The sequence below is a fragment of the Erythrolamprus reginae genome, chromosome 7 (genome assembly GCF_031021105.1).
Source record: "Erythrolamprus reginae isolate rEryReg1 chromosome 7, rEryReg1.hap1, whole genome shotgun sequence".
NCBI lineage: Eukaryota > Metazoa > Chordata > Lepidosauria > Squamata > Dipsadidae > Erythrolamprus > Erythrolamprus reginae.
In genome coordinates this window covers 45,739,619-45,767,265 of record NC_091956.1, presented here as the reverse complement: position 1 = coordinate 45,767,265, position 27,647 = coordinate 45,739,619, and the positions used below count along the sequence as shown (strand labels likewise).

The 27,647-nt window shown below is 41.9% G+C and overlaps 2 protein-coding genes across 7 annotated transcripts in view; one reads left to right on the top strand and one right to left on the bottom strand.

The window, feature by feature from the left end:
- CEP44 (centrosomal protein 44) overlaps positions 1 to 1,982 on the bottom strand; it is a 54,113-nt gene extending 52,131 nt beyond the window's left edge. Inside the window, exon 1 of one of the 4 annotated variants that reach the window (XM_070757470.1) lies at positions 1,556 to 1,982. Coding sequence is in view for 1 of the 4 variants with exons in the window: in XM_070757471.1 (XP_070613572.1) it covers positions 1,556 to 1,557 (2 nt within the window). In the remaining 3 variants the exon portion in view is untranslated. The remainder of the gene's footprint in view (positions 1 to 1,555) is intronic. The other 3 variants (XM_070757473.1, XM_070757472.1, XM_070757471.1) reach the window with 3 other exon arrangements.
- Positions 1,975 to 26,486, top strand: FBXO8 (F-box protein 8). Of its 3 annotated transcripts, XM_070757476.1 has the most exons (7): positions 1,977 to 2,223; positions 2,360 to 2,456; positions 10,058 to 10,394; positions 20,876 to 21,002; positions 22,720 to 22,838; positions 23,404 to 23,600; positions 24,160 to 26,486. In XM_070757476.1, the coding sequence occupies exons 3-7, from the start codon at positions 10,066 to 10,068 to the stop codon at positions 24,345 to 24,347; spliced, it is 960 nt and encodes a 319-aa protein (XP_070613577.1). In that variant the 5' UTR covers positions 1,977 to 2,223; positions 2,360 to 2,456; positions 10,058 to 10,065; the 3' UTR covers positions 24,348 to 26,486. The 3 variants fall into 3 exon arrangements, with proteins under 3 accessions (XP_070613576.1, XP_070613577.1, XP_070613575.1); XM_070757475.1 differs by lacking the exon at positions 2,360 to 2,456 and having other exon boundaries at positions 1,975 to 2,223; positions 24,215 to 26,486; XM_070757474.1 differs by lacking the exon at positions 2,360 to 2,456.
- The last annotated feature ends 1,161 nt before the right edge of the window (positions 26,487 to 27,647 follow it).

Genomic DNA, 27,647 nt, shown 5'->3' with positions numbered 1-27,647 from the left:
CCATTTTGTTTTCGGCGGGGGGGGGGGCAGAAGGATCTTCCTGATTCCCTCCTCCCAGCACTTTGCCCAGGATGACTGACAGGGCAAAGCGGCGAGGAGCAAAGGGAGGCTCAAGCCACCGGTGGCTTGAGGTTCACATTGCGCCATGTCGCTTTGCCGTACCAGTCATCCTGGCTCAAGCGGGCGGCAGCGGACCTCCGTTGTTTTCGGCTGGGGGGAGCAGGAGGACCTTCCTGACTCCCTCCTCCCAGCGCTTCGCCTAGGATGACAGACAGGGCAAAGCGGCATGGAGCAAAGGGAGGCTCAAGCCGGCGGCGGCTTGAGCTTCACATTGCTCCATGCCGCTTCGCCCTGTCTGTCATCCTGGCTCAAGCCGGCTGGGGGGGGAGCAGGAGGACTTTCCTGACTCCCCCCCCCCACAGTGCTTCACCCAGGATGACACGTACGGCGAAGGGGCAGGGAGGACCGGGAGGCTCAAGCCTCCTTCGGCGGTGGCGGCCCGGCTTCCGGGTTTCTGAGTTTTGGGCTTGTACGCATTAATCGCTTTTCCATTGATTCCTATGGGAAACAATGTTTCGTCTTATGAACTTTTCACCTTACGAATCTCCTCCCGGAACCAATTAATTTCGTAAGACAAGGTATCACTGTATATATATAAATTTTTTATAACTAGAGCTTCCACTTATGCATTTTTCACAATCATGACTCCAAGAGTATTCCAAGTCATAGATCTGCTTCTTCAGGGGAAATGCCATCCTATTCAAAGTTAACAGAGAGGTAGACATTCCAACTGTATTTCCCGGCCTAGCCAAGGATGAAGAGGTAGGGAAATAGGGAAATCAGAAAACAAACCCAAAACCAAAGGTGCTTTTTCAGGAAGCAACTGGACTTTCTTCAGGAGGAGACGTTTCAGCTCTGACAGGAAGAAGCTTCTTGGATGAGAAGCAAAATGTCTTCAAAACAAAAACAAAAAACAAGAAAATCCAGTTGCCTCCTGAAAAAGCACCTTTGGGATAAGGATGACCTGGATGACTGAGAATCTCTACAGACTTTCAACCCAAAACCACCATACATCTTCTCCTAATAGACTGATGTAAAGAGGAGAGCAGACTGAATCCTATGACATCCCACAAGACACAGCCTTATCACCTTATTCCCCACCACCTCTACCAGAATTGCCCAGTTAGGAAAGAGCAGAAACAATGCAATAGTGTTGTTGATTCCAGTTCTTATGGTATGGCATCACTGTCCATAGTACTATTGCTGCAAAGACCAAATGGATAAGAGAAGCACTCCTTCACAAGTCCTGACAGTTATCTGCCAGGAAAACCCTCCAGCTCAGCAATTATGTTTTAAACCCATGCTGGCTTGAGTGTTTTCACTACTTATTTTAAAAAGGGGGAAACTTTGCATTCAATCGCCAGTAGGGAAAAAAAGACCTTGCCAAGTTTGGAGACCCCTGCTCTAGCACTGGCGACGTTATTTGGATAATAAAACATCTGCAAGAAAACAATCGAGTTCAGGAAGCATCAGGGACCCATTTATCGGTACTTACATTTGCACTTAGAATGCGAAGCCGGCGACCTTCTGAAGACCTGGCCAGAGAGGGCGTTTGAAAGGGCCCAGAGGTCGCTTCTCCCCGTTGGCGCTCAGTCCGTCCGCTTTCGCTTTGGCCCGCCTTGCCCTGGCGCCACGGGCTGCGTTTCCACCTTAAACGCTGAGCGGCAGTTTAAGCGCTCCCGCGGACAGCCAAACCCAGCTTTTGTTTCAGGCCCACAGATTCCCAATTCATTTATTCCAGACCCATTTTTAAAAACGCTCGCCCCGGCGGAGGCTCCTCCAGAGGTGTCTCAAAAGGGGGAAACAACGTCGGTTTTGTTATTGCTTCAGTACCGAAGTAATGGAAAGTGTCGAGGCGAATCTGCAGACAATTTCCCCGCGCCGCCAAAATCCGATGCGTCACTTCCGGTTAAAAAAACCCAGCTGCGGCGACCGTTGCTCTAGTAGCCGCCAGGAGATCGAAAGTGAGTTTGCGGGAGCGAGCGTGCGTGGAGGAGGTGACGGCTCATGTTTGTGCGCATGGAACCGGAAGCTCGCTGGGAAGGTGGTTCACTTCAACGGCTAGCAGAAGCTGCATGACGCCGCGCTCCCTCACTTTGAAGGCTAGCACCCGGACTGGAATCCGAGTCGTCGCGGCGGCGGTTGGGACCTCATTTCGTACAGGTAATGTAGGTCAATATATCCAGACAAAAAGTAGCCCTGGGAGCTTTTTGTAACTGTCGTCCTCGGCTAGATCGTATTTGAGACCAATCCTCAACTAAAGGTGGCACTGTCTGTTCCTTTTTCTTCACTCCTGTAGGAAATTAAAGAGCATTTGGAAACAGGTGCAAGATGCTGTTGGTGTCTCAGCGCTAGTATGAGTGGGTCAGTACTCTGACAGAGTACATTTCCTAATGGTGAGATGATGTTGGCTTTTAAAGTAGTTATCACATTACAGTTTCCACCCACAATGTATGTCATCCAACTATGTGGACCATGGCAAGTGCAGCTTGGAGTATATGTAAGTGGCATAAAGGATGGGAAGTAAAATGGGTGAAGTGAAAGAAAAACAGATGCATGTTTGGAAACGGTATTTAAAAAGAAAAAAATACGAATCAGTGTATGAATACATTCAAAACAAGACTGGCTTGCAAGGATAGAAAGGGATGACAAGAGAGACAACAAAGTTGGTATAAGCAAATGTTTGCTTAAGTTTCCTTTTATTTCATGCTGCTAATTTGCTTTGCATTTTATTTTAGTTATAATGCCATTTTATCCATTACTTCCAGACATTTTATTTTTAAAAATTGCTTTTGAAGGCCATTTTTTAAAAGAAATGTTTCAGGGGCACTCTAGCATAGGGGTGGCAAACCGTTGGACCGGATCTGGCCCATTAGATGCTTAGATATGGGCCTCAGGGTTGCACTGGAAACAGCGAAGTACCAGCCTGTGGCTTTTCACTGGCAGAGAGTTGCAGGAAGCTGTCACAGCCAAAAATTGATCTCGTGAGATCTGCAGGCAGCCCTTGCCGGTTCCATTTTTGTTGGCAGACAGTTGGTAGGTTGTCGCAGCGAAAAATGGAGCTCAGGAGCCCATTTTCTCTTGCAGACCGCTCAGGTCGCTATAGGTGCCCTGACATAAGTGACATCAAGCTGGCCACACCCACCCTGGCCATGCCCACCCCAGCACCTTGAGGTCAAACACAATCCTGATGTAGCCCTCAGTAAAAATGATTTGACACCCTGGTCTAGTAAAAGTTTTTGAAAGAATTCTAAGAATGCAGACAGAGGATAATATCCTATGTACTCATATCTGTTACTGCTTAGTTTATTATTTCTGGCAATTATCTAATCTCACTTTTATTATTATGGGTATTCAGAGAAAGTTCCGCTTATCATTAGAACATATGTCATTAGGGCTTCGAATCTTAAATATAACAACACTTCCTTAAACCAATTTACTATTTTGGATAGGAGGATCTTGCAGATAGAATAAAAGACAAAGTTATTTGTGTTGTTCTTTCACACCTGCATAATCTTATACAGTAATACCCCGTCTTACAAACTTAATTGGTTCTGGGACGAGGTTCGTAAGGTGAAAAGTTCATAAGATGAAACAATGTTTCCCATAGGAATCAATGGGAAAGCAAATACTGTAATGTGTGCAAGCCCAAAACACACCCCTTTTGCCCATTACTGCTGGCATTAGGATCCTTGTTCGTGGGGGGGTGGATGTGACATTCCTGGCATTGCTGCTGCTTCTCAAAGGGAAGCCACCGCCACTATCCTCTTGTCCTGGCAAGAGGGATGGAATCCACCGGGACATGGCAGCCCTACCCTTTGGGAGGGCGGGGCTGCAGCAGAGGGGCAGCTGTGAAGGGGCTGGCTCAGCGAAAGCGCTTCCAGCGAAGGGGCTGTGAAAGGGTTTTCTCCAAGCGCTTCGGGAACACCTGCCGCACCCCTCTCGCAGCCCCTTCGCTGGGAGCGCTTTCATCCAGGGCTGTCAGCGAAGGGGCTGCAGGAGAGGAAGGGCAGGCATTCCCAAAGCGCTCGGAGAAAACGCTCTCGCAACTGCTTCGCTGGGAGCACTTTCACCGAGTGCTTCCGGAACGCCCGCCCTGCCTCTCCTGCAGCCCCTGCGCTGACAGCACTGGACAAAAGCGCTCCCAGCGAAAATCTGCGAGAGGGGCGGGGCGGGTGTTCCGGAAGCACTCATCGAAAGCGCTCCCAGCGAAGCATGATGTTGCCACCCCCGCTTTGGGAACACCTGCCCCGCCTCTCCTGCAGCCCCTTCGCTGGGAGCGCTTTCATCCAGAGCTGTCAGCGAAGGGGCTGCAGGAGAGGCAGGGCAGGCATTCTGGAAGCACTTGGCGAAAGCGCTCCCAGCGAAGGGGCTGCGAGAGCGCTTTCTCAGCACGGAATCCCGGCGGGGGCTGTAATCAAAGGAGAATGACAGTCACAAGGCAGGGAAATCCCTGCGGCAGTCAGAGAGCGCACGCGCAGTACGATAACACATGTGCAGTAAGACAGCCCAGGCATCCGGGCTCGGGTTCGTAAAACGAAAATGGTTCTTAAAACAAGGCAAACAAATCGTAAACCCCGGGTTCATATCACGAAAGGTTTGTATGAAGGGGCGTTCATAAGACGAGGTATCACTGTATGTACTTTTTGTATCTTCAACTGTAAGAAAGATAAAACTGTTCATTTCAATACTGCTTCTCTTTCAATGTAGACAGTAATCTAATGTGCTGATGACTATTTAATTTCAATAGTATAGTTCAATTTTAACAAGTGTGCTACTAGTACTCATGAATGTGTTTGTACAAAGTAAAGCTGCATGGTAACTATGTATTAAATTAATATAAATTAGTTTATTTAATCTATTAAATTAAAATGCTATTGTTGCTACTGTGGAATTTTTTTCTTTTTACATATGTTCTGTAGTATAACCGCCCCGAGTCTTCGGAGAAGGGCGGCATACAAATCTAATAAATAATAATAATGACTCAGCTACAATTTGCTTGTTATTGTCTAAAATGTAAAAAGTGTCCATGTTTATAATGTTTTAGCTATTTGATAAGGAATGGTTGAAATAAGGATGCCAACTTTATTGCAAGGTCTCAACTATCCACTTCTACCTAACGTATAAAAGTTCTTCAAATGACTTGTATGAATAGTTAATTAATAGTTAATCTGGAAGCTGTTAAGGTCTGGGCGGGTGCTAACAGGCTCAAACTCAACCCTGAGTGGTTATGGGTTTTTCCACCCAAGGACACTTCCATCTGTGCATCTTACCCTGGGGGGGATTTTTTTGACCCCCTCAGAAAGTGTCCACAACTTGGGCGGCCTTGATCCGCAGCTGACTTTAGAACATCATCTTTCGGCTGTGGCAAAGGAGGCGTTTCCCCATGTTTGCCTGGTGCACCAGTTGTGGCCCTATTTGGACAGGGAGTCTATTCACAGTCACCCATGCCCTTATCACCTCAAGGTTTGACTACTGCAATGCTCTCTATATGGGGCTACCTTTGTAGAGCGTTCAGAAACTGCAAATTGTGCAGAACGCAGCCTCTTGAGCAGACATGCACATATCTGTCCAACACTCTGCAGACTGCATTGGCTGCCAGTTGGTTTCAGGACGCAATTCAAAGTGTTGGTTATGACCTGTTGCTGCACTCTCCTTGATATCCTCATCAAAGCCAGGCCACCAAATATATCCCTGGGCAAGGGCCTTCATACGAACTATGCCCTGGTGGCCCTTGCGTAAGATGTCCAGGATGGACTTCTGAAATGGGGGAAGGGATTATCATCCAGTCCCCCCACAGAAGACATAGAAGTCTGACGGCAGAAAAGACCTCATGGTCCATCTAGTCTGCCCTTATACTATTTTCTGTATTTTATCTTAGGATGGATATATGTTTATCCCAGGCATGTTTAAATTCAGTTACTGTGGATTTATCTACCACGTCTGCTGGAAGTTTGTTCCAAGGATCTACTACTCTTTCAGTAAAATAATATTTTCTCATGTTGCTTTTGATCTTACCCCCAACTAACTTCAGATTGTGTCCCCTTGTTCTTGTGTTCACTTTCCTATTAAAAACACTTCCCTCCTGGACCTTATTTAACCCTTTAATATATTTAAATGTTTCGATCATGTCCCCCCTTTTCCTTCTGTCCTCCAGACTATACAGATTTAGTTCATTAAGTCTTTCCTGATACGTTTTATGCTTAAGACCTTCCACCATTCTTGTAGCCCATCTTTGGACCCGTTCAATTTTGTCAATATCTTTTTGTAGGTGAGGTCTCCAGAACTGAACACAGTATTCCAAATGTGGTCTCACCAGCATTCTATATAGCGGGATCATAATTTCCCTCTTCCTGCTTGTTATACCTCTAGCTATGCAGCCAAGCATCCTACTTGCTTTCCCTACCGCCTGACTGCACTGTTCACCCATTTTGAGACTGTCAGAAATCACTACCCCTAAATCCTTTTCTTCTGTAGTATTTGCTAACACAGAACTGCCAATACAATACTCAGATTGAGGATTCCTTTTTCCCAAGTGCATTATTTTACATTTGGAAACATTAAACTGCAGTTTCCATTGCTTTGACCATTTATCTAGTAAAGCTAAATCATTTACCATATTACAGACGCCTCCAGGAATATCAACCCTATTGCACACTTTAGAGTCATCGGCAAATAGGCAAACCTTCCCTACCAAACCTTCCCCTATGTCACTCACAAACATATTAAAAAGAATAGGACCCAGAACAGACCCTTGTGGCACACCGCTTGTAACCTGACTCTGCTCAGAATACTCGCCATTAACAATAACTCTGATGTCTACGCTTCAGCCAGCTGCAAATCCATTGAACTATCCAGGGATTAAGTCCAATCTTCACTAATTTATCTATCAGCTCTTTATGTGGAACCATATCAAAGGCTTTGCTGAAGTCCAGGTAGGCAATATCCACGGCACCACCTTCATCCAACACCTTTGTGACATAGTCAAAGAAATCAATGAGATTAGTCTGACATGATTTGCCTTCAATAAAGCCATGCTGACAACCCCACATTACAGAGAGTTCTGATTAGCACGCTTTGAATGGAAAGAATTCAGGTGCGATCTGTTTCTTCAGCCAACCCCGCAAAACCTAAGATACCACCCTAGACAAAAGTCTATCCTAAAACTATAGATGGAGGAGCGGAGTCTTTTAGTGTGAGAGGCAATGGGCAGTGGCTCATCACAGCTGCATGAGCGATATGTTTTTCAGATCCTTATGTCAGGTAGTAATCATAATTAGCCAGAAAGACTGTCCAACGCGTCATGCAAGGTGACATCACCTGGGGTGATTGCCAGTTGCTTGACAACAAACCCAGAAGAGGCTGATGATCAGTTTCAAGAACAAACTTGCGGCTATAGAGATAATGATGAAAATGGCGCACCCCTGTCACTAGGGCTAGTGCCTCTTTATTGATCTGGCCGTAGTTCCTCTTGCGGCCTTCTAAGGTATGGTAGAAAAAGGGTATGGGAACTTCTTCCCCATTAGGAAGACCATGAGTGAGCACAGCCCCAACCCTTTACGGTGAAGCGTTGCAAGTCAGAACGAGAGGCAGGTGGTTGTTCTATTAGGCAAGTACATTGTTTGAAACCAAGAGCTGTTTGACAGCGGAAAAGGACTCTTTCTCCTGCAGGCCCCAACGCCAGGGAACCCGAGTTCAGCAAGCTTCACAACTGAACACTTATGCAGCAAGAATATTGTGTAAAAATTGAGGAGACTCAAGAATACCTGCAATTCTGACTTAGAACTAGGAGGAAAGGCATCCAGGATGGCTTGTGTTTTCAAGGCCGTGGAATGGTTCTCTGAGGAGTCAATTTAAAAACCAAGAAATTCTGCAGAGGGGATGCAAAAATACACTTATTTTGTTTACATGTGGACCCACCTCCTCGAATTTGGACAGTACAGCTCTCAAGCAAGCGAGCAATTCGTTTTGGTTTTGGGCAGTGATCAACACATCATTGAAATAAGGCACGAGAAGGGCATGATCAGCACTGCAGCGAGATGGCTTCTCCTTCACTCCTGTGGGGGGATGCCAAATCCCCGCTGTTTGTGGGAGCTAATTTCTGTCGGATCGACCCGGAGCCTCTCTGAAGGGGAAGTGAAAAAGGAGTCTTGGTCTCCTGTCGTTTTTGGGGTTGGCACAGCCCGCAACGGGCAGATTTGTGACTTCAAACAGCAGCGGGTGAAACGACCTCGTTCACCATCAATGTTCCCTCTAATTTTTTTTGGGGTGTGTGCAGAAAATTATAGTGTTTGAGCAGTACATTTTCATGCCTGAGCACTTGAATTTTTTTCACAGATGTCATCTAAGATGACAACATAATCGGTGTTATTTGAAACTCAAAGCTATGTTTATTCAATGTACTTGCTTAATAAAAAGTGTTATATATCAGTATCACTTATAATACTGCAAGTCTGCAATATTAAAATACTTGTATAGTGTTTACGGTAATATACACAGTTAGTCACTGAAAGTCTGTGTCATCTTACAATTTCCCACATGTGTCTTTCTTTATCAACCATTCTGAGTACACTTCGTCAAGATCACTTTGTGCCCCAAAGTCAGGTAAGATCAGATTAATCAGCATATCCAAGTGCTCAGTTTGCAGCCGATTGCAAGCTTTGGTCTTGATGGCATTCATCAGGCTGAAACCTGGCTCGCAATCGGCACTTGATGCTTGGAATGTTGCACAAATACCCAGCTGATGTGACAGCAATCCAAACTGTTGCTCTCTTAGTACAAACTGAACTACATCACTGAATGAGTGCATTAATCCAGACTTGAATTTATCTGGCATCAGAAATCTGAAGTCACGATATTGTGACTGTACAGCTGCTGTGATGCTGACTTCATCCAAAATTAAAAGAGATCACATTCAACAGAGCAGCAATCTGTCACCTTGTTGTCTGGAAAATGACTGTCAGGATGCAAGCACAAACATGGGAGTTGTGTCAATGTCTCGATTGCTCTGCATATGTTCATGAGCTTCATCATTCCATTAAGCTGTTTTGCCTAAATACTGAGGGTGAAGCTTGGTTATTCTGGACTTTACAAACTGAATGGCTTTGACTGGTGTCAGGTTGCTGCTTTGCAACAACAACGAGGTGAGGCAGCCAATGAGAAACGTTTTTCTAATAAGAATGAAAGAGCTGTGTGCGCCAGGTTAAAAAGAGGAGGGGTGGATTTGACATCACGATTGCGTGGCAGTTGGAAAGTGCTACGCGGAAGTTTGTTGTCACATGCGCAGCCATGTGGCCACGCAGCTTGGAACAGTGATATTGAACTGACATGTTAGTTAAAGCTGAGCAAACACAAGAGTCAATAGTCAAAGATCCACAAATGACTACTGGGACTGCTGTTACTGAAGTTCCCAAACATTTACTAATGATTAACAATTCTATCTTGATAGAAATTTATCTGATTTTATTTTGTCTCATCCAAATTCTCATAGTTTCATGAGATCTTTCTACTCAGAAGCTTATATTCTTTATGAACCTATATCCCTAAGATTTCTCTGAATTTTTTAATAGCTATATCTGTACTGGAGAGAAACCTGGCTACATTCCCTCCTTGTTTGTTGATAGAAGAATTAATTTATTTCAGGAAATCTAGTGGATTTTGATGATAGCTTATTAATCACTTCAAGTCATTTAGGAAACAATGGATCATGTTTTTAAACACCAGTTTAGATTTAATACTATAAAATCTTTTGTTTTTCTTTATCTTTAATGATATTTGCAGTTGACCATGGCTCTAGACAAAATATTAAATTTCCTAACCTCATATTTCTCTAGTTTCCATAAAATCACATAAATCCTGTCTATTAATATATGTTTATTAGAATTAAGTATAATTAAATGTTTATCTGCAAACTATTTTAGTTATAATTAAGAAATCCTGTTGTTCTTTTTAATGAAATAATTTATATGTTTCTTTTCCTTTTGTTTGCAACCTTCAGGCTTGCAGATGGGTCAAGGGTTGTGGAGAGTGGCAAGGAACCAGCAGTTACAACAACAGGAATACGGAGGACAGAGCTGTCTTTCCAGGGAGAATGGTAGAAGGATGACTGTTAATAATGTTTCAAATACTAATCACCGTAAACATGCCCAAGGAGGAATTGATATTTACCACCTGTTGAAAGCTCGGAAGTCAAAAGAACAAGAAGGATTCATCAATCTAGAAATGTTACCTCCTGAACTTAGTTTTACCATTTTGTCCTACCTGAATGCAACAGACCTCTGTCTGGCTTCATGCGTGTGGCAGGATCTTGCTAATGACGAGCTTCTGTGGCAGGGGTAAGGTAACGAGGCAGAAAAAGCAATTAAAATCAAAATGTCTTGTGCTTTAAAAAAAAATCAGATGAAAAATTACTATATAGTCTTGGGGGGAAAGGACACCCTCTTTGAGTTCTGTTTGAGTTCTAAAGCTGGATAAACACAAGAGTCGATAGTCAAAGATCCACAAATGGTGTAATAGTAACTGATATAATGTGTTGCTGCTTATTAAGGTATTTTTACCTACATTTAAGAACTGCTATGGACCAGATTATTTTTTTACTGTGTCCTGATATATAAAAGCATAGAACACAAGGAGCCTGTACTTTGTTTTTCACATGATTCTAGTTCATTAATTATGCCAATATTTTGGCTTTGAATGAAAAAGACTAAAAATTATGGGATTCACTAACCATAAATAATATAAACTTGAATCATAAAGCAAATTATTTTATAATGTAGGGGCTTTCCAAATACAATTTCTAATAGACCTTTTGCATTATTAGAAAGTTTTGTTTCCACAACTAACAGGCTTAGATTTCTTTCAAAACAGTTCAGTATAATACAGGGTGTCCAGCAAACTTGGAAATCAGGGAATTATCAGGGAAATCGGCGGTTCGGGAAATATCAGGGAATTATCAAGGAATTTGTAAAAAAAACCCAGAATAATTCAGGAGAAAATACCAAACCTTATTAAAATGTTTAAAAGTCAGGGAAAAATAATGTAAAAAAAAAAGATCGCGTTGTCTGACAGTCGAGCAAAATTAGCATAACTGTGGCAACAACTTGCTTCCACAGCTACCGATATTTTTTCATTGGTTAGCTATTTGGTATGATGTCATCTACGACTGCGCCTTAACTAGATCTCAAGGTACAGGAAAATTTCAGGGAAATATCGGAATTTCAAAATGCTTTCCCCCTGTACATCCTGTTAATAGCAATAAGTACTATTCAATTACTCAACAAAACGTAGGGAACAATCGTACTGACTTTTAAGTAGTAAAATTATTGTGTAAATCAATATTTCAGGAAAAAAATTGAAAATTCTAATTCTAGTTAGAATGACACTGATTTATTATATAAATCAATGACTTTGAAATGTTTTTGTTTGATATTAATAAGAAGGAACAGTAATTTCTCTAAATTCTTCTTTTTCCATTTTTCAAATCAATTAGGTTTCTTTGCATCACTCTATGTAAGATGTTTTTAAAAGCACTTTTAAATCTATATATCATAAGATTTTTGGCTCCAGATCTTGTCCCTGTAATTGTTCAGGCCATGCCTTCTGCTATTCCCAAGAGACGCACTTCTTCCAGAAATAATCAGGACCCTAGGCCTACTGGTGATGAGATTTTGTCCTCCTTTTTCGCAGCTCCTCCAGTGGCTAGACCCACCAGAGCTGAAAAGAGAAGAGATAAAGCACTCCAAAAAATTTGTGAACTATCAGCTAAACGGTTAAGAGTGCAGGCCCAAGTGCATGTTAGTTCCCCGGAACCCCCAGACTCCTTTGAGCTGCCTCCCTCAGGTGTACCTGTCTTGTCTCTGGATGAGCCAAACCTAAACAAACCCCAGCCTAACTTATGGGGCTTAGGTCCAGAGATACCAGACCATTTGAATCCATTCAGAACCTGAATCTTCCAGGGCCAACAGGGTTCCCTCAGAATTTCCTGCTTCTATTACTAACCTTCCTCCTGAACTGCAATCTATGTTTTCTACCTTATCTCAAGCCATTGATGCCAAATTCAAGGCCATCAATGCGCAGCCCCATCCTTGTAGTCAAACCCGTCTTAGACCCCTGACTTCCTTCTCAGCCTACAGAGTCCCTCAAGAACCAGACTCTGATTCATCTGAGCAGGCGTACGAGGATGATGATGACCCCTTCCAAGGGCTCTCTGAGGATGAAGAATCTCAAATCAAGATCCCTCCATCCTCTACTATTTTTCCCTTTCAGCTGTTTAAGTCTCTGCTACTTAAGGCAAAAGCAGCCACAGGCCTTTCAGGTCAGGACAAGCCTGCACCTACTTCTGATACTCCACTGGAGAAGAACCTCACCTTCTTATGAGGATCTTCTTATTTGTCCCAAAGCAGATGAACCGGTCAAGACCATGCATTCTGCAGCAGCTATGCCTGGTGAGGCAGAAGGAGTCTTCAAGCCAGAGGACAAACATCTGGAGCAAATGCTCAAGAAATGTTTCCTGGCAGACACCTGGGCAATCAAATGTGCAGCATCAGCATCCTTCTTTACTAGAGCCATGCTTCTGTGGTTGCAGCAACTTCAAGAGCATATCCCTCCCGATGACTTAAGGGGCCAACAAGGCCTCAACAAAGTCTTTGCAGCAGCCCAGTATATAGCGGATGCCACCCTACAGTCCTCAAGATTTGCGGCAAAGTCGGCTGCTTCGAAAGTAGCCAGGCGGCTTCTCTGGCTCTGCCCTTGGCAAGCGGGAGTGAGGCAGAAGTGGCAGTTTTCCTGGGGCCCTCTAAAACGTAAGCTATTATTTGGTGATTTACTTGATCTTCTATTTACATAAACCACTGATAAGAAGAAAATCCTGGGGCCTACTACCAAGAACAGCGTTCCCCGTAAGCTGTGCATGTGTGCGCGCACGCACCCCAAAATACCCCCCCGTGCACCGTTTTCCAAGGGCGCGCGATCCCCATCCTCCTGCCAGGCCGTGGGGGGCGGGACGGGGAAGTGCCGGCAGTAGAAGGGAAGGGAGCCGCGGCTGCCCCTGCCTCCCCACGGTGCCTCCGGCCCACCTTGCACCCCTGGCCTCTCGGCCCTGCTCCCCGCCCGCCAGATCTGCCCCCTCTCCTCCGCCGCCGCCGCCTCCTGCCTTGGGGTACGACTTCTCCAATCCTTGGAAAATTGATCCTCGGGACGAAAGCGCTCCCAGCCAGGGGGCTGCGAGAGAGGGCTTTCTCCGTGCGCTTCGGGAATGCCCGCCCCGCCCTTCTCGCAGCCCCTTCGCTGGGAGCGCTTTCGTCCCAGACTTCCAGCAAGGGGGCTGCAGTAGAGGCAGGGCAGGCGTTCCCGAAGCGCTTGGAGAAAGCGCTCTCGCAGCCCCCTCGCCATCGATGCCTCTGTTCCGGAGGTCTGCCTCACAGCTGATCACCCTGCCACCACCTCACAGCTACTGCCCAATGCCGCTGCTGAGAGAAAGAGAGAAGGGGGGGAGAGAGATAGCAAGAGAGAGAAGGGAAAGAAAGCAAGAGAGAGAGAAAGAAAGAGTGAGAGAGAAAGAGAGAGAGAGCAAGAGGGGGAGAGAGGGAAAGAGAGGGAGAGAGAAAGTAAGAAAAAGAGAGAGAGAGCAAGAGGGGGAGAGAGAAAGAGAAATGACTCTTTATTTAAAGCATATGGTAAAAAGCACCCAAATAATAACAGAGAAAAAAACCCCCAGCCGTTTGTGTGTGTGTGTGTGTGTGTGTGTGTGTGTGTGTGTGTGTGAACTCTTGAACCATTTCCAATAGCTCACTTGTTATTGGAAATGGTTCAAGAGTTCACACACACACACACACAGGGGGGGGGAGACAGGGATGGAAAAAGAGGAGAAGATAGTAATAAAATAGATTTTGGTTTTGTTTTATTATTAATTTCTTTTAATAAAAAAGAAGGGAATTTTTTCTTATTTATTTATTTATCTATTTATTTAATTATTCTTCTATGCCACCCAGTCCCAAAGGGACTGTCGCTCAGACACTATACTTTTCCGCCCACAACGGAAAAAAATTAGAGGGAACATTGACCAAGAAGTCTGTTAAAAGGCTTCCGTCCTTTTGGTGGTCCAATCACCAACAAGATCAGGGGTTCACCTTTCAAAGAAACTCAGGTCAGTATAATTCCCGGTTTCGTTCCCAATCAGATAGAATCCCCAGGGGCAGAGGGTCTCGATATCAAAGAGGCTCCTCTGCCTCGAGGGTCTCAAAAAGGTCCAGGTGGTAATGACCACTCTATCCCCATTGGGCGCCTGGCCTAGTTCATTTCCAGTTGGCGCCGTTCCTGTAAGGACCCCTGGTTATTTCCACAGTGGCACGGGGACTTCAATTGGAGTTTATCTCCATTCCCCCCAAACATTTCATTTCGTGCCCTTCTTCTAGACCCCCTTCTTCCTGTCTCCGCATGGAGGAAACGATCCATCATCTCCTCTCCATTAAGGCTATTCAGTTCCTTTTCTCGCAAAGAGGACTTGGTTTCTATTCCACCCTGTTTATGGTCCCTAAGACCTCCAGAGGATGGAGAGCCATTTTGGATCTTAAAAGATTAAACCAGTATATCAAATACAGAAAGTTTAAGATGCATTCCTTGTCCTCTATCCTGGCACCCGGGGACTTCATGTCCTTCTCAGACCTTACGGAGGCCTATCTCCACATTCCTGTTTTAAAAGGCCACAGACAATTTCTCTGTTTTGCCTTTCAGGGCAAACACTATCAATACAGTACCATGCCTTTCGGTCTGTCCTCGGCCTCTCGAGTCTTTACTAAGCTCATATCTGGGCTACCCCTATTCATATTTTGTGCTATTTGGATGACATTTTAGTTCACGGTCCCTCCAAAGAGGGCACCTGTACAGATCTTCATTTATCCATCTCTCTCCTACAGGAGCATGGTTTCTCCATTAATTTTTTTTTTAAAGTCAGTTTTATCCTTCCACCTACCTTCAGCACCTGGGGGCAGTCATAGATTCCAACCTACCTCAGGTTTTCCTTTCTCCTGAAAGGAAGATTAGTATCAAAGAGCTTATCGTTCAAGTCAGATCCCAAAGAAAGGTCTTCATTTCCACGCTGTCTTCCCTACTGGGAAAGATGATGTCCTGTATTGGTATCATTCCCTGGGCACGCCTCCATGCTAGGGAACTCCAATGGCTTTTATTGCCATTCCAGAGATCAGTAACCAGCAACTCATCATGCTCCATTCTGATCCCTTCCATCATCCTGAGATCCCTCTCATGGTGGACTTCCTACGCTCTGGACAAAGGATCCCTTTTCAGGATTCCAGACCAGTTTACCATCACCACGGACGCCAATCTCCTGGGTTGGGGAGCCCACGCTCCGGGCCTGATAACCCAAGGCACGTGGTCATGGGAGGAGTCAACCAAGCCAGTAGTGTCGCTAGCCCTCAAGAGGTTCAAACCACACATCCTCAACCGACATGTCCTAATCCTAACAGACAATATGGCTACGAAGAGCCACATCTGCAGACAAGGAGGCACCCGGTCCAAGGCCCTGATGCAGGAAGCCCTGAAGCTGGGCCTTTGGGCGGAGAGACACCTGCAGTCTCTGTCGGCCGACCAAATATCGGGAATCCTCAATGTGCAGGCGGACTGGCTCTCCCGATCAATGCTGGATCCAGGGGAGTGGAATCTCCATCCAGACTTATTCCAGCAGATCTGCCTTAGATTTGGTCACCCGTCGCTAGACCTGTTTGGGACCGCGACCAACGCTCAGCTCCCTCAGTTCTATTCCAGATTCCCATCCCCGGGAGCAGAAGCAATCAACGCACTCAGAACCCCTTACCTCCAGGTCTCCTATACGCCTTCCCACCAATTCCAATCCTGCCAGATGTGATCCACAAGATCCTCTTCCAGCAGGCACAGGTAATACTAACAACCCCTCACTGTCCTCGACGACCCTGGTTAGTGGACCTCCAGCAGCTATCCGTCCAGGTCCCCTGGCGACTCCCCACTTCGGAGGATATGTTGCAGCAGGGGGTCTCTCACCATCCAGACCCAGAGTGGTTTCACCTCACCGCTTGGCTGTTATCCGGTGCGATATAGACCTTCGAGGTTATGATCCAGATGCCATGGAAGTGATCCTAAAGTCTAGAAGAATATCTACCAACAGGATCTACGACCATACCTGGTCCAAATTTCACCAGTGGTGTTCCTAGGAAGGCCTCTCTCCCTTGTGTATTCCCATTTACAGAATTGTTTCCTTCCTCATGAAAGGCTTCCACCTAGGTCTCCAGCCAACACTATCCAGCGACACCAAGCAGCCTTATCCTCAGTCCTGGCAGGACCCCGAAGACAACCGCTTCGCAGTTTCCCTGAAATAGAGCCGAGGTGGCACAGCAGGTAGAGTGCAGTACAGTACTGCAGGCCACTAAAGCTGACTGTAGATCTGCAGGTCAGTGGTTCAAATCTCATCACTGGCTCAAGGTTGACTCAGCCTTCCATCCTTCGGAGGTGGGTAAAATGAGGACCTGGATTGTGGGGGCAATAGGCTGGCTGTTTTTTAAAAGTGCTATTGCTAACATGTTGTAAGCCACCCTGAGTCTAAGGAGAAGGGTGGCATTAAAAAATTGAATAAATAAATTGAATTGAATAAATACAAGAACTGTTTAAGAGGCATCTTGAACCTCAGGCCTCCCACTGTTCACAGATATCCATCCTGGGACTTACCTCGAGTTCTGCATTCTCTTACCCAAGCTCCATACGAACCACTAAATTCTGCCTTCTTCAGACACCTGTCCTACAAAGTAGCATTCCTGGCGGCAATGAGATGAGATTGGCATATATAATGAAACTGTTGCAACTTCTTTATTCATTCAAGAATTTTACTTTGCAATGCATTTCTTAATTCTTGCATACTGAGCTGTTGGGTTTTTTCTATAATTGTATATCTAAAATCTGAAAAAGATACTTGAAATAAAACATTGTATCATATTTATTTATTTGTCAAACATGTATAGGATAGTAGTATTTTGTATAAACATAACATAAGTAAAAAGTAACAATAAAAGAGGCAATAGTGTTGTGGTTGGATCATAGCCAGCTCCTCTGGTAACAGACTGAGTCAGAGATGCTGGGTCCGTCCGAGCAATGGAGACCTGTGTGGCTATCAGAGGATTCAGACAGTGAAGGGGAAGGAGAGATGGAAGATGAAGGTTCTGGAGAGATAGAGGTGGAAACCCCTGTAATGTCTATGGAACCCCCAGCTAGGGCCTTGTCTGGATCGGATGAGGAGGGGGTGATTAATGATCCAATCCTGAATGTGTGTGCGCGAAGGATTAGGAGAAGATAGGAACATAAGGTTGCGCAGATGCAGGAGATGATCTTGATCACAGCTGAGAGTAATAGGGAATTTTGCAGCATGCATAAAAGGGGAGGTTTGTGGGAGTGTTCCTATCGTTCATGGTTTAACAGAGAAAGAGAAACAGATCATCCTTGCTTCCTTGGAGAAACCCAGGCTTTGGATAATTGTTTTATGAAAGACTGCAGCTATTGCAAAAAAGAGTGAGTAACCTTTTTCCAGCCCAGTTCAGAGACATTATTTATAAACCTTGGGGGGGGGGGGGGGGGGTTGGACATTTGTTATCGGCCTTGAAGATCATTCAGACTCTGGCAGTAAACAGACATTCTTTTGCTGTAATTGTGGCTCTCAGCCAACTTGTTAAGGAAATATATTTTGGTGTTTCTGAAACTCCAGTCTGTGTGTTTGATTTTGACCTTAATCACTGCTCAGCTCTCATGCCAGGCAGAACAATAGGATAGTAGGACAGGGACAGTAGGCACAGTGGTGCACTTATGTATGCCTCTTACAAACCTCTTAGAAACGGGAAGAGGTCAACTGTAGACATTCTTAAGGTTAATGTTTTTGGGTTTGGGGAAAAAACTACAGAGTCAGATAGTGCATTCCAGGCATTGATCACTTTATTGCTGAAGTTGTATTTTCTGCAGTTGAGTTTAGAGCAGTTTACATTTAGTTTGAATCTATTAAGTGTTCGTGTATTGCTGCGGTTGAAGGTGAAGTAGTCATTAACAGGAAGGACATTTTGGTATATGATTTTATGAACTACATTTAGATCAGATCGGAGGCGACTAGTTGTAAATTGTCTAATCTCAATATTTCAGGTCTGGTGGAGTAAGGTACAGTAATACCTCATGATACGAACTTAATTGGTGAAAGGAGGAGGTTCGTAAGGTGAAAAGTTCGTAACATGAAACAAAGTTTCCCATAGGAATCAATGGAAAAGCGATTAATCCGTGCAAGCCCAAAATTCACCCCTTTTGCCTCATTTCCGCCGGCATTCGGATTTTGTTCGGGTGTGGGTGGAGGGGGGGAGACGGGGGGAGACAGCGCAGGCTGCCCGGAGGGAGCCTCGTGGGTGGATTAACGGAAAAGTCAACAGTTACTGTCCGGCTTGCAATGACTGGAAGGGAAGGGAGGGAAATGCACGGGCGGTTTGTACGTGCGTCTTCTCTGATTTCCTCCCTCCCTCCTTCCCCCTCTCCCTCCTGGCCTCCCTCCTCCTCCTCCTCCTGTATTCCGCCTCCTTCCCAGCATCCGAGCCACATTCTCCGCGCCGCCGGCCGGCTGTCATCTTCTAAAGAAGCAAGAAGAGGAGGAGGAGCTGGGCGCCTTCCTCCACCACCACCGGCGCCCAGCTCCTCCTCCTCTTCTTGCTTCTTTAGAAGATGACAGCCGGCCGCGCGGAGACTGGGGATGGTGTGCGTGTGTGAAAAGGGTCAGCGGGAGAACTGGGGGGAGCCGTGGCCACTGCCCCGTGGAAGGGACCCGGCTGGGAAGCTCCCGAAGGTGTGGGCTGGGGTCTTTCCGGGAGAGCAAGCAGCCCAAAGCCGAAAGAAACGCGTGGAGGCTTGTAAACAAAAGGCAGAACTTTCGGCTTCTGGGTGGATGGGAGGAGCTACAGCCCAGCGGCGTTTTACATTGATTCCTCCGGCCGCTTAGCTCCTCCCATCCACCCAAAAGCTGAAAGTTCTGCTTTTATTTACCAGCGTTTCTTTCAGCTTTGGGAGAAACTAAGCAGCAGGGAGATTTTACCAGCCCAGCCACTTAGCTCCTCCCATCCACCCAAAAGCTGAAAGTTCTGCTTTTATTTACCAGCGTTTCTTTCAGCTTTGGGAGAAACTAAGCAGCAGGGAGATTTTACCAGCCCAGCCACTTAGCTCCTCCCATCCACCCAGAAGCTGCAAGTTCTGCTTTTATTTACCAGCGTTTCTTTCAGCTTTGGGAGAAATTAAGCAGCAGGGAGATTTTACCAGCCCAGCCACTTAGCTCCTCCCATCCACCCAGAAGCTGCAAGTTCTGCTTTTATTTACCAGCGTTTCTTTCAGCTTTGGGAGAAATTAAGCAGCACGGAGATTTTACCAGCCCAGCCACTTAGCTCCTCCCATCCACCCAGAAGCTGCAAGTTCTGCTTTTATTTACCAGCGTTTCTTTCAGCTTTGGGAGAAATTAAGCAGCACGGAGATTTTGCTAGCCCAGCCACTTAACTCCTCCCATCCACCCAGAAGCTGCAAGTTCTGCTTTTATTTACCAGCGTTTCTTTCAGCTTTGGGAGAAATTAAGCAGCACGGAGATTTTGCTAGCCCAGCCACTTAACTCCTCCCATCCACCCAGAAGCTGAAAGTTCTGCCTTAGGTGCCTCTTCCACACACCCTCGCCGCCCCCAGCCTCTGCGCCGCCGCCCGACTTTCAACTTGTAAAGAAATGAGAAGACAAGGAGGAGCTGGGTGCCGATGGCGGCGGAGGAAGGCGAATGCTGCCCGAAGGCTGGGAGGGAGGCGGAATACAGGAGGAGGAATAGGAGGGAGGCAGGGAGGAAATTCCGGAAATGACAGTCACAAGGCAGGGAAATCCCTGCTGCAGTAAGAGAGCACAAGGTAGAGCGCATGCGCAGTAGGAGAGCCCACGCCCCCGGCTCGGGTTCGTAAGGTGAAAATGGTTCTTAAGACAAGGCAAACAAATCATGAACCCCGGGTTCGTATCACGAAATGTTCGTAAGACGAGGGGTTCGTATCATGAGGTACCACTGTATTTTGTTGCGAATGGAGGAGTAAAGGACTCTTCTTGTGAAATATTTCTGGACTCTCGGTTATATTAATGTCTGATATGTAATGTGGGTTTTAGACAGGTGAGCTATATTCCAGAATTGGTCTAACAAATGTTTTATAAGATCTGGTTAGCAGTATAATATTGCCGGAGAAGAAGCTGTGTAAGATTAGATTAACAACTCTTAGTGCTTTTTTGGCGATATTGTTACAGTTGGCTCTAGCCTTAGGTCATTGGATAAGAGTACTGCTAAGTTTTTGACAGAGTGAAGGTCATCTACCAGTCAGTTTCCTACAAGTTTGTATTTTTTATTATGATTCTTTTTGCCAATGTGTAAGACAGAGCATTTATGCTTGTACAAGTTAAGGTGTTGAAATTACCTTGGTTTGTGTAAATCTTAATATTTGTGTGCAGTAGCATTCCTCTCTTTCTGTGTCTTACAATCTACTGTAGAGACTCCCTCTTTTGGCTCGTGGAGGAGTCATACAATCCCATTGCTTGTCAGGGAAAAGAAATTTCAAACACATTCCTCAGATTACTTACCTTAGAAAAGTACTATCAAAATCTATGGTTACATTGTTTGATAATTTTACATACTGCATTTTACAGTGTTTTGTAAGGCAATTACCTGATGGTAATATTCAAGAAATTGAATCCTAAAATCTTAATGTGACATTTTTATAGGTAACAGACTTTTTTTTTACATTGTAGACTGTGCAAATCCACTTGGGGTCACTGTTCCATATACAATAAGAATCCACCTCTTGGATTTTCTTTCAGAAAATTGTATATGCAACTAGATGAAGGCAGTCTCACTTTTAATGCCAATCCTGAAGAGGTAAGTAGAATTAATATATCATTAATACTATTAGCTATCGTTATGATGCTGTTATTTATTTTTCAACTCTTTTACAAACCTGAAATTATGCTTGTATCTTTGTAATATAGGAGAAATATAAATAAAATATGAAATATTTACATAAATATAAATATACACAAATTTAAAGGGGGTATGGGTGTATATACCGTAATTAAAATATATAATGTTTTTTGTTTGTTATATTGGCTAATTTTTTAATTTTTTTGTATCACATGGATTTTTAATGTAATTGTCTGCCTCCCTCCTCCATGTGTGGGTGTTCTAGAATTTGTTTAAGAAATTGTGAAATCTAAAAAGCTAATTTACTTCACTAAATATTTCTTGATTAGTATTCAAGATTACTTCTTTCTCTAGGGACAGATAGGTCATCTTTATATTTGTGCCAGTTGAGACTTTGAATTAATTAAAGTTATTTTGCAACAGATCATTATTGAAAGACCTGCAGTGCATGAAATGCAAAGTTTGAGGATTTCTGGGTGGTTATGTTGCTAGAAAAGGAAAAAAAGAGCACCTAGAAATAAAAAGAAAGTGAAACAAAACCTCAAAATAATGCTTGAAGAATTTAATTTATATTATAAGACGTAAAGAATAAAGATGGTTGAATTACACACACATACGTCATATAATTTCCATATGGAACATAGCCAATACATTTGAAATGTGAATCCCTTACTGTACTCAGGGACAGGAGTCATATAGAACAATTTTAATAATAGATAATACAATACCCGTATCAATATCACAGTTATAATTATCTGGAATGTTAGAGTTAAATGAAATTTTGCTGTAACAGTACCAGTTACTCTTTAAATTGAAAATATATTCCAGTATATGAATAAAAGATCTGCTCTTTTAAGGCTCAAGAGATTGTAGAGATTATAAAATACATACAAATAAAAATATACAATAGAGTAATGCACCAATTACAAAAATTGAAAACGATAGAAAAATATTTACTTGTATGGTATTTATATTTCAAAACAAATATTTTTAAAAAATCTATTTTTATTGGAAAAATTATATAGCCATACCTTTTGAATGGAAGTATGAAATTCATGAAAATTTAAAGTGCTTTTTGTTAAATGCAATAAATTAACAAAAAAAGAATCTTTATAGAAAGTAAATATTTCTATAATAAGGAAATGATAAAAAAACTAAACAAATAATTTTGTATGACGTGTTCTAGTGTGTGATTTCTATGCATGTAGTTTTTACATTGGGAATAGGTTTTTTAGTTTCAAGACATGTATATGAGTAACAGAATTTGAACATATGCATCCAAAATCATCCATTTATTAGAGAATGACTTTGCAAAACAAAATGTCTATCTTAAATTATATTGAAAATATACATATTTTGACAATTTCTTTTCCATAATGCCAAATTAGGAAATTATATATGGATCCACAGGCATCATAAATATGCAACGTTGTGTCACAATTTAAAAGACTAGAATTATTTGTGGAAAGAGTCTTTTCCCCTGCTGCTTTAATATATATAAATCTTAACTGTAACTATACTAACACATGTTTTATTTACATGTGAATTAGATTCAACATGTTGAAATGTACCTCATAAGATAGAATTACTCTATAATTGTTAAGATTTGTTCCATATGAAATACTCTGGGTGTTTAAAAATCTAATGTTCCATATAAAATCTCTCTTTCTCCCAGGGAGTTAACTACTTTATGTCCAAGGGAATATTGGATGATTCACCAAAGGAAATAGCTAAATTTATCTTCTGTACAAGAACTTTAAATTGGAAGAAACTGAGAATATATCTTGATGAAAGGTAACTTGATTATAAAATGACGAACATCACATTCCCTTGTATTTATGGGGATTTGTTATTAAAACATTATGAAATAATGCGATACTGTTACTGTGTTTCCCTGAAAATAAGATCCTGTGTTATATTTTTTTTGAACCCCAAAATAAGCCCTTGGCCTTATTGCCAGGCACTCAAAAGCCCGATTAGGCTTATTATCAGGGGATATCTTATTTGGGGGGAAACAGGGTATTTATTTCTGTATTACTTCATCAGCATCTTTTATAGCATTCATTAATCAAGAATTATTATACTCTCTGCATTGTGGATAAAATTTATAGTCCGTTGAATTCCCAAAGGAAGTGAAATGGTAGACATCTTATTTTAGAATTAGACAAAGACTATACTACTGCTGTCCATATGGTCATATTGGTGTATTAAATTGATGACTGATTATGTACAATTTGTCTAGTTGAATAGTTTCTTTTGAGAAGCAAATATTTTGAAAAGCAAAGGCAGAGAATATTTTACAATGTATCTAAAATATGTGTACATAGACCATTCAGAGTATTTTTCTCTTTTAAATTAGGCGGGATGTTTTAGATGATCTTGTGACACTACACAACTTCAGAAATCAATTCTTGCCAAATGCACTGAGAGAATTTTTCAAACACATTCATGCACCTGAGGAACGTGGTGAATATCTTGAAACTCTCATTACAAAGTTTTCACACCGATTTTGTGCTTGTAACCCTGACCTGATGAGAGACCTTGGCCTTAGCCCAGGTAAGAATGTATATAGCATGTATCTATTTGAATTGATGGGTTGACATATCATGTGGTATTGTAAAATTTAAAAGCTAACTAGTTTAGCATATGTGATATTCATGTTTCAATCTGATCTTGTTTAATAGCACTGAATTGAGAAAAAGCCTTAGGCAACTACATTGTACATTCTTTTAAAGCTTGAAAGAATTATTGTGTGCCATATAGATACTTATTAAAAACCAGAGAAAATTGATTCAGTATCCATATTGCTACAAAAAAGGGAAGATAGATAGACAGGCAGACAGACGGACGAACAGACAAACAGAATTTTAACATAATATACATTGACTTTCCCAAGGAAATATGGATAAAATTTATATACATTTTAAACTTTTCTTACAATGCAGTCCTTTTGCTCTACACAGTATTCTTTTTATCTTATTTTACAAATAAAGAACATAGATTCCTAGAGTCCCGTCTTAAAGAATTTAAATCCTTTTAGTCTAAAACGTTGTGCAGGTTTCTTAAATTGTAAGCAGGCTTCACAAAATATTTTCTCATTCTTTTTTATGCTTAGATGCTGTTTATGTATTATGTTACTCTTTGATCCTGCTTTCCATTGATCTTACTAGCCCTCATGTGAAGAATAAAATGTCAAAGAGAGAATTTATCCGAAACACGCGTCGTGCTGCTCAGAATATTAGTGAAGATTTTGTTGGACATCTATATGACAATATCTACCTTATAGGCCATGTAGCTGCATAAAAAGCCCAGTTTGTTAAGACTTACCATCTGTCGTTAGAAGAAGTCAGCAAATGAAGAAATTCTATCTGTTGTAGATACTGTATGGTGGTTAAATCAGTGCTGGTTATTCTAACCTCTTTCTGCAATCAAAATGTACACAAGCAACTTTTTTAGCAATTTACTATGGAAGCTGAAGAATTTTTTGCAATTTTTTTTAAAACTTTGCTTACAGTTTGCACAGAACTTTGCAATTTGTCTGACATATTACCATTTCTGAATGTTATACTGACATTATAGTTTTAAACTGACAAGTTGGTGGACTTGTGCAGTTGATTTGCTTGAACACTTTAACCAGTTCATTTTTTTAAAAAAAATGTAATATGTATATACTGTATTTGACTAAAGAGATTTATAACCATAATTATTTTACTGTAAAATATTTTAAATAAAGTTGTTTTTTCCTTCCCCCCCCCTTCCTACTTAAAGATATATTGGATAATTTATTTCTTCACATAGTGAGACTGTGCATGTTCTTTAAAAGTTTACTTCACAGATGGATAACCAGCTATAAACTATATAATATTCTATGGGTTTGGACACCTATGGTTCTTTGATGTTGCTAAACTATGATTCCCACAGTCTTCACCATTGGTGGAGTGGGGCAGTCAGGTATTTTAGTACAGCAGCACTTAAGAGAATTATAGGTTCCCCACCCTGATTCATAACCACCAAACTGGAAGACAGGGTATCAGTCTATCCTTGTGCCTCAATATCTAGTGCCTAAAATATTTAAAAAACAAGGTTGGATGCTTTTATTATTGTTGCTGTCTAGGTATGCTTTCTAACAATCAAGGTTTTGCAAGATCTATTTACTTGCATTAGTTATACTCATTTTGTCATATCTAGGTCAGAAAACATTCTTTGTGAATTAAATTAAGAGACTGGGATCCAAAGGATCTATCTGCACAAGCCTTCCCACCTCTTTCAGTTCTTTCTTCCTGCTCCCATGATATACGCAATGTGCGCTGTAGGTATAGTCCCCCCCCTTGAAATTTCTCTTGCCAATCCTGTAATATTTTGTCTAATAGGCAGTGAAACTTGGCTATGCTCTAATTCAGCACTTGCAATACAAGAAGTGACCTGAACAGACATGGCTAAAGCAGAGCCTTTTGAATGAATAGTGGGAGAAATGTAGCACTGACCCCAACATTGTTCTCACTATCAGGTATATTTGCATCTGTTTCTATATACCCACAGGAGTGGTAATTTCTAAGACCATGGAATGCCTTCTGATATTTTTTCTATATAAATGAAATAAATATTGTCCTTGTTTAAATTTGATAAATTGGTATATGATTGGATTAAAGCACCTTTTATTTGAGGGAGGGAATATCATTTAAAAGTTAGTAGGAATAAAGTAATAGTGGACTATAGACTTTCTGCATTGACTTCAACTATCTGTCAAAAAAATCTTGCAATCCAGATGCAAAAAGATGTATAATATAGCCAGTGTCCATTAAAGCTAGTGGTATTGGGCCCCAGCATTTTTCTGTCTCTTTTGCAACTCCTCTCAAAATATCAGGGGACTAAGTAAAATTTTCTGTAACCGTGAATCAAAGTTGAAGTGCACAATTGGATTCCAGCCATAGTTCCTAAGTCCAAATCTATTATACATATTTTTTCCAAGCAAGTTTTAATTATCAATAACACCTTTGAAGAAGTTTGACTAGGACATTTTGCAAAGATTTTCTTAAGAAAATCTGATAAGTGTAATGTTTTGACATGAAAGTGGTTAATAACTTGTGTTCTAAATGATGGATTTGAAATGCTATGTAATAATAACAATGTTAACAGTGCTTGATAATGTTATTTAATTATCACAATTATTTTTCCAATTACTAGAATGTCTATATTTTCTTCCCCATTTTGAATTCTGCTTATTTGTTGACTTAATTTGACAAATCTGAAATTAGTATTACTCTATAGCTGACATAATTATATATTTTTTTTTAATGCACTGCAAATAACGGTTGGGGTGTTAGGGGTTTCTTTGGTTAACTTTCTTGTGAAATATAAATGAAGGATAAAATGCAGATTAGTGAATTACAATCCTCATTTCTTATATATTATTATTTTAAATAAATATTTCCCTCAATAAAATTTAGTCAGTTGTCAAGTTATTTGTTTTTATATTGTCTTTTTATATTGTCTTTGAAAAACCAATTTGAACCATTATTAATATGTATAGTGACTTACTTTAGTGCCATATTATTGGTTTCCTATTTAGTTAGAATAATGAGGTGCTTGTTCTAAGATATTTATACATATTTGTGTTCTTGTATTTAAAGGATTTAATAAAATGCAGTATTCCTTCTTCCCAAACTTCTCCCAACTTCTGAAATACATTTGGGGCTATATTTCTGGAAGACAACATTATTCTTTCTAAATATCATTAAGAAAGGGTATAGCATTAGGACTTGTGAATAATCAACTACAGTCAATTTTAACCCTGATTATATATCTACTCAAAAGTTAGATATTTTCCTAGCCTTTCCTTCTAGATAAATATGCATAATTTTTTTTCTTAAATGGATGGTTTTCACTGTGAAGATAGATTATTTTTCAGATTAAAAAATAGATATATCTTTTGAAAGTACCTATTGTGAGATAAAAGTCTAAAACACTTTTTTTCTGAAGCTTCTAGATCATAGATTGGCCATTCTGCAGATTTGAGTGACCCAGATTCTGAACACATGATTGTGAAATTTGCCTGTATCTCTACAATTTATAATGAGCCATTATATGTAGTGGATATTATGATAACTAGAAAGCCACATTCATTTGAAACTATTTATCCATAAGCTTTGTAGATGTGATGTGGCCCAGGTGAGAGCAGGTAGCTGGGCAGGAGAATTAGGGTGGAGTGTAATTTGGTGGTGAATGCAAGGACCAACCTGGCTTGCATCATTATACCTGATTGGGTGCAGAGAAAGAGACTCAGCTGCAACTTCAAGACAGGTGGGGGAACAGCTATTGTCATTTAATAGTCCTTCATGTTCTCCAATGCACTTGCAAGGAGAGTCCAACGTGGGTAATACTCCAGTCTGATTGGTAGGGACTGAGTTTAATTTTAATATTAGACAGGCACCGCCCCTCAACCCCTCAGTTTTAAAAACTCAGTCGCAGTAAAGGGACTCTGAGTTTTCTTCTGTTAAAACTTTCATTAAGAATACAAGGGAATTTGTAAGTTCAAACTTATTTAACACCGTTTTTTCTCTTCTATTTTTTACAGGAAAGAAGAGGATCTTACTGAGGTCCCCT

What these genes read in the sequence shown, in the direction of transcription:
- FBXO8 (XM_070757474.1), top strand. Translation starts at nt 2,136, where the DNA reads ATGACGCCGCGCTCCCTCACTTTGAAGGCTAGCACCCGGACTGGAATC. An exon ending in GACGAGCTTCTGTGGCAGGG is followed by an intron (nt 10,395 to 20,875) that starts GTAAGGTAACGA and finishes TTTACATTGTAG; the next exon opens with ACTGTGCAAATCCACTTGGG. An exon ending in AGACCTTGGCCTTAGCCCAG is followed by an intron (nt 23,601 to 24,159) that starts GTAAGAATGTAT and finishes TTTTATGCTTAG; the next exon opens with ATGCTGTTTATGTATTATGT.